General features: G+C 36.6%; 1 protein-coding gene across 3 annotated transcripts in view; it reads left to right on the top strand.

Annotated features, from left to right (window-relative positions):
* The window catches only part of LOC107551433 (synaptotagmin-7-like), a 157,806-nt gene extending 151,380 nt beyond the window's left edge, over positions 1–6,426 (top strand). For all 3 annotated transcript variants that reach the window (XM_016233034.1, XM_016233035.1, XM_016233033.1), the window contains 5 exons: positions 513–780; positions 2,216–2,385; positions 2,542–2,656; positions 2,768–2,967; positions 4,838–6,426. In XM_016233034.1, the coding sequence (XP_016088520.1) occupies positions 513–780; positions 2,216–2,385; positions 2,542–2,656; positions 2,768–2,967; positions 4,838–4,942 (858 nt within the window). In that variant the 3' untranslated portion in view covers positions 4,943–6,426. The remainder of the gene's footprint in view (positions 1–512; positions 781–2,215; positions 2,386–2,541; positions 2,657–2,767; positions 2,968–4,837) is intronic.
* The last annotated feature ends 802 nt before the right edge of the window (positions 6,427–7,228 follow it).

Raw genomic sequence — 7,228 nt, 5'->3', positions numbered from 1 at the left:
ATTTGTATAATGACAAAGGTATGACATAGGTATTACAAGGAGAAGGTGACTTTTCAGGACATTACCCCATGTCCCCACTTTTCAAAACGCTTATAAATCACACAGAATGGAGTGTATTGAAAATCTGAAATAGCACAAAGTCTCCTGTAAGGGGTAGGTTTAGGGGTAGGGTTGGTGTAGGGCAATAGAATATACGGTCTGTACAGTAGAAAAACCATTACACCTATGGGATGTCCCCACTTACACAAATGTAAACCTGTGTGTGTGTGTGTGTGTGTGTCTGTTTGTCTGTCTGTGTCTGTGTCTGTGTGTGTGTGTGTGTGTGTTTGTGTTTCTCGATCAATAATAACAGCAGGAGTCGTTGAATTGTTAATAAGAAAACAGCAAATGTCAGGTTTTGAAAACTCCAGATGTTTTCTAGCAGATCTATGGTTAGGCTGAGGTGTTTGTGCTTGATTTTTTGTAACAGCGCCGTTCTTCACGTTCCTCTTTCTCTCTGACGCTCTCTTTAGTTGTCTCCGGGGTCGGAAGACGACGACCACGAGGGCCCAGTGAGCGAGAAACTGGGCAGGATTCAGTTCAGCTTGGGCTACAGCTTCCAAGACACGACTCTGACGGTGAAGATACTCAAAGGTCAAGACCTGCCCGCTAAAGACTTCTCTGGGACGTCCGACCCCTTCGTCAAAATCTACCTGCTGCCTGACAGAAAGCACAAACTCGAGACCAAAGTCAAGAGGAAAAATCTCAACCCTCACTGGAACGAAACCTTCCTGTTTGAAGGTCAGTTGTGGAACAGTTTCTAGTTTAAACAATTCTCTCATTAATTCTCTTCAAACGAGTCTCTCACGTGATAAAAATACAAATTATAGTATATTCTAGATATTTAAAACAATCTCACAAAACCTGTCAAGAATATGTTTAGGTCATATTCATCCCAAAGTACAAAAAAAGAAAATATGTCTTGCTTAAAAAACATTAATTATTATTATTATTATTATTATTATTGCAGTTAATGATTTAATATAAATTAATAAAATATTTTATTATTATATAAATTATAAAATAAATTATATATTAAAAAGCGGGTTGCAACATTAAGGTCATAGATTTGATTTCCAGGGAATACATGGATGATAATTATAATAATAATAATAATAATGATTATTATTATTATTGTTGTTGTTGTTATTATTGTTATAAAATAAATGATTATTGATATTACTATTACTATATTACTTACATTGATATAAAAATTATATTTATAATATAAATATTTATAATATTTTTTATTAATTATTATTATTATATATTATTAATTTAAAATAATTGATAATTAATATTTTATTACTATATTACTTAAATTGCTAAAACAGTTTAAATGATATGATATTATTTCTTATAAATAAGTAAATAAATAAATAAAATAATAATTATTATTATTATTTCTTGTATAATAAATAAATATGATTTTTTTCTAATATAATGAATTAACATAATAATAATTATTATTATTATTAATTTAAAAATAATTGATAATGAATATTTTATTATTATATTACTTAAATTGCTAAAACAATTTAAATGATATATTATTTCTTACATAATAAATTAAATTTATTAAAAACATTTTTTTAAGTATTTATTTCTTATATAATAAATAATAATTATTATTATTTAAAATATTTGCATTCCTATAGCTCAAACAGTAGAGCAAGGCAGTTGCAACAAGAAATTGTGTGCCTTGAATGCAATGCAAGTCGCTTTGGATAAAATGCATAAATGCAATTGTACATAAATATTATATAAATAAAGTATTTATATATCATGGTGGCATTTGTTATACTGCCTTTCATTTCTGTTGGTTGAAATAAAAATTATTATAACAATTGTAAAAATTATTCACTGTAATACTGAAAAAATACTGTATTACAATGTTATGAGTATCAGTATGACCATAATACATTTTTAAAAGCCTGTAGAAGTAAAATACAGAGACTTAATACAAGAATGAGAGGGGCTTTATTTGTTGTTTTTTTACATGACACTAATGAGAATTTGAGGAGGAAATATGCCTAATTGTCAAGAAAATTAAGTCACAATGCACAAATGTTTCTGGTTTTACTATGCAAAACATTTTCTTTTAATGTTGGGATGAAGTATGTCCTGCTTTCATCATTCCGGATGAATCCAATCCTCCCGTCTCACATCTCCTCAGGGTTCCCGTATGAGAAGGTGCGGGAGCGAACGCTGTATCTCCAGGTGCTGGATTACGATCGGTTCAGCCGTAACGACCCGATCGGAGAGGTCTCGATTCCTCTGAATAAAGTGGAGCTCGGACAGCTGAAGACGTTCTGGAAGGATCTCAAACCCTGCAGTGATGGCAGCGTGAGTCACTTTCCATACAATCAAAGCGGATGTGGAAAAGCTCCACAAGAGTAGTCCACAGTAGTCTTTGTAGGCTGTAACAGACTGACCTTGATGGCATTGTTTTCTGAAAATCTTCACTCTCAAATCTCATTCTGGCTTGTGTGTGTGTTATAGGGAAGTCGTGGAGATCTGCTGTTGTCTCTGTGTTATAACCCCACTGCCAACACCATCACTGTTAACATCATAAAAGCTCGCAACCTCAAAGCCATGGACATCGGGGGCACCTCAGGTACACGTATAATAACAAAAACATAAACATGGGCTGAGACGTCATAATCAATGAATAGCTGCATGTCTCGTTTGCATAACTCACGGCCTCTCATTCTCTGATTGGCTGCAGACCCGTATGTAAAAGTATGGCTAATGCACAAAGACAAGCGAGTGGAGAAGAAGAAGACAGTCACCATCAAACGCTGCCTGAACCCCGTTTTTAACGAGTCCTTCCCTTTTGACGTGCCCGCACATGTTCTCCGAGAGACCACCATCATCATCACCGTCATGGACAAGGATCGACTGAGCCGCAACGATGTCATTGGAAAGGTGCTTCCTTTATATATATATTTAGAAATTCAGACCGCTTATTTGCATACCAACATGGTTGAAATTAATCACCATTATATTTCGACTAACTGTAATACTGTATAAGATTTCCCTTCGAACTAAAAGCATAAATCTCGGCTATCTGCTGCCAGTTTCAGAACAAAACGCAAAACTGTGATGCTTTTGTTCACTGCAGCGCTTCACTATTATTCATATTATTAATATTAATATTTATTTATCGTGATTCTCATTTGCTCTGACATGCACTGTGAGTTGTAAGGTCTTATATAGACAGGTGTGTGGCTTTTCTAATCAAGTCCAATCAGTATAATCACACACAGCTGGACTCAAATGAAGGTGTAGAACCATCTCAAGGATGATCAGAAGAAATGGACAGCACCTGAGTTAAATATATGAGTGTCACAGCAAAGGGTCTGAATACTTAGGACCATGTGATATTTCAGTTTTTCTTTTTTAATAAATCTGCAAAAATGTCAACAATTCTGTGTTTTTCTGTCAATATGGGGTGCTGTGTGTACATTAATGAGGAAAAAATTTACTTAAATGATTTTAGCAAATGGCTGCAATATAACAAAGAGTGAAAAATTTAAGGGGGTCTGAATAATTTCCGTACCCACTGTATATACACACATTTATAAATTCAATATATATTATTTCATTTCCATTTAGTTTGTTGAAGTATTAAAATAACTCAAATTAAATCAAACTAAACTTAATAAATACCTATAAAATAAATAACATTTAAATAAATAACAAATACAAATAATACAAATCAAATGACAGTAGTTTATCAGTAATCCTAAAAAATAACACTGCCAAACACACATGCTAGAAAACAACAACTTACTTACACATAGAAAGAAATGGTTATAAAAACTGAAACAGAAGTGAAACAAGTAATAGGAAAGAGGAGAAATAAAAAGCGATACTTAACCTTTGCCGGTGTCCCTGCCCGGTGGAGTCGCACGGTAGAGTCGATAGTCTTTACACTCTTCGGTCTTCACACAAGGAGGCCGTCACGCGACGGCTGCCGCGGTAAACTACGCTTTTTTATACCCGTCTAACAAAATACTAAATTAATTCAGCTGGACACACTTTCCTTATTTTCTCCACAACAAATGGCCAAGCAAGCGCAGACACTGACAATATTAAATAACATAATATTATACAATAAACAAATTTTAAATTCCTAATTTAAAAGGGTTGGGAATCGGTCCTATTTTTAAAACAAAATACTAGAATCAAATGATTTCCATGAAATTCGTTCACTGTTGCAGAACACTGGGTTACACTTTATTTCGATAGTCCACTTTAGACATTCTATTTACAGTAAGTAACTTTGCAACTACATGTCAACTAGCAGTTAGTAGAGTATTAGTAAACTGTCTGCTTAATATCTTCTAACACTTTCTTTGTCAACTTATTCTACTAACCCTAAACCTACCCTAACCGTCTACTCTGAGAGTTAGTAGACATGTAGATGCAAATGAATGAGAATTAGTTGACATGTAGTTACAAAGTTACTTATAGTTAATAGAATGTCTAAAGTGGACTATCGAAATAAAGTGTAACCGAACGCTGTGCCAAAGCCCTTTGACTGTGTTTTTGGCACCACGGTTCAGCAGCCGTACTGACTCAAAAGCGGCACGACAACAGAAAATGGGGTTCTTCAAAACTACTAAAAGTATCATTAATGGAATCATTTAGGAACTGGAATAATTTCGTGGAATTGGAAACGAGTCGTTAAATTCTTTACGATTCCCCACCTGGTTTTGACAAGAGCGGGAACCCTGCTGTGCCCTTCAGTCTTGTTTACCATCATCTCTTTCTCTTTTGTTCTCTCTCTCAGATCTACTTGTCATGGAAGAGCGGTCCTGCCGAGGTCAAACACTGGAAGGACATGTTGAGCCGGCCACGCACAAACGTGGCACAATGGCATGCCCTGAAAGCCTGATTCGCCCTCTCCACCCCCAAACCCCCCCCGAACCCCATTTGACCTTTGACCCGAAACCCCGTCCTTATGCACAAGACTTAACTTGCTGCCAGACGGCACAACACGGGTACTTTTAGCCATCCACTCTTGTAACCTTTAACCTTTGAGCTTCTCTCTCTATTTTCGTCTTTATTTACTCTGGTAACATGTAGTCCAAATGCCTGCTTATAGCTAATTACGCCAACGGTTCTTTTGTGCATTAGTATCCGTTCTGGACCCTGGGATAGTCGCTAAATCCAACCAAGCCATTTAAAGATGCTCTGAGAGCGTTCTCGCCGCAACTACACATTACCAGGATGCCGTTTCCTTCCTGTTTTGGTTTTATAGCCCTATTCCCCTGTGTTCCTCAGGCTGGAGAGGTCTGACATCTTTTGGATGTGTGAATGCATCAGCTCGGCCCCGTCCCTCGTCTCATCGAATCAACCTCGCGTCTAGACCCGAAGGCTCATGGGAGCTCATTTGACAGCCTTTAAATTGGCCACTGCTGAAACGGATCGAGTCGCAGGAACTCTGGGAGTTGTATTTTTCCAGGTCTCAGACGTCCCGTGCGAGTAATTAAAGCCATGAGGGGAAACGAGACGCCCTCTTACCATTAGCAGCATCTCGGTTGTTTTAGTCTCCATTTATAGTTGTTTTTCTCGAAATCCCTGATCTCTCCAAGCCGTTTTCCGCGTCTTTCCCAATTGACCTGATTTTCCGTATCTTTGTTCCTTCCTTCTCTTTCTCTCTCTCTCTCTATCTATCCTCTCTTTCGTCTTCTAAGTAAACAGTTCCGATTGGTTCAGCTGAAAGCCGCAGACATTGAAACCTATGCCATCTGGAGACTTAAAGACAGCAAATGAACTCCATCCTCGTCTCTTTTGCTTTTTTTCTCTGTGGTTTCTCTTTATCGCTGGCACAATAGTAGTGAAGTCCCTCTTTTTCTCGGGATTCTTTGTCGTCTGTGTGCTGTGAGTGATGTGTCGTATATCCAACTGAAACATCATTTCAAAACATTAACCACCAGGGCGGAAAAAGAAAACTTTTTTTTGAAGGAGCGTTCCAGGTCTTCTGGGATGGAATCCGGATGGAAGAAAAAAAAACTGCACACACACACAAAAAAAAAAACCTTGATGTCATCTTTTTTTCATCAAAAGGACATTTGAAGAAACCAATCAGAATTGTTCTTCCAGATTTGCTGTGAAATATAGAAGCAAAAAGTTGATTTTGCGCCTGCGTGCGCCGGATAGTTCTCGCCACACTTTGCTCTAGTGACGTGTTTCTTTGTGTGTGTGTGTGTGTGTGCGCTGATAGGGGCTCATCTTTTACAGAAACCCTCCAGTTAATGGAAAAAACCTGCCTTTACCCGCGTATGTGTGTGTGTATGAGAATGTTTCAGGACGTAGTGGGGATGAATCTCACCGAAACATGGCCTGGTCACGTTTTATCCCAAAAATCAACAGAAAAAAAATGAAATTTTATTTTGAATAAAGAAAATGAAGACTGATTTTAAGCAGAGTTACATTTTTTATTGTGCTATTATGTTCATGAAAAACACACGCAATTAAAATTATTAAAATTTAAATACAATAATTATAATCAATATATAATTTTATAAGTATTTTTAATGATTTGTTTTTTAATTGATTATTTTTCACCCAATTTTCATTAAATTATTTAATTTCTCCTGTAATTCTTGCTATTCTAAATGTTGGTTCTATTTACCTTAAAGGGATAGTTCACCCAAAAATGAAAACTTGATGTTTATCTGCTTACCCCCAGGGCATCCAAGATGTAGGTAACTTTGTTTCTTCAGACGAAGACGCAAACAAAGATTTTTAACTCAAACCGTTGCAGTCTGTCAGTCTTATAATGGAAGTGAATGGGAATCACGGCTTTGAGAGTCAAAAAAACATACACAAACAAAACCAAATTAAACCCTGCGGCTCGTGACGATACATTGAAGTGTAAAGACACGAAACTATCAGTCTGTGCAAGAAACTGAACAGTATTTATATAATTTTTTATCCTCTGATTCACCACAATGTCCGAACTGTCCTGAGCTTGTCCTTGACAGCCGACGCTTTACTGTGGATCGCAGACTTATAAGTGCATTACCGCCACCTATCTCTCAGATGGACCATTGACACTCTTATCTACAATCTGAATTAGGAGTGTCGATGGTCCATTGAGAGATAGGTGGCGGGAATGCTCTTATAAGTCTGCGATCCACTGTAAAGCAAGAAGAAGAAGATGCATCATGTGCCG

The sequence above is a fragment of the Sinocyclocheilus grahami genome, unplaced genomic scaffold (assembly GCF_001515645.1).
Source record: "Sinocyclocheilus grahami isolate Dianchi unplaced genomic scaffold, SAMN03320097.WGS_v1.1 scaffold423.1, whole genome shotgun sequence".
Taxonomy (NCBI): Eukaryota; Metazoa; Chordata; class Actinopteri; order Cypriniformes; family Cyprinidae; genus Sinocyclocheilus; species Sinocyclocheilus grahami.
Note: the sequence above shows the minus strand (reverse complement) of the source record. Positions and strands in the feature narration are given on the sequence as shown.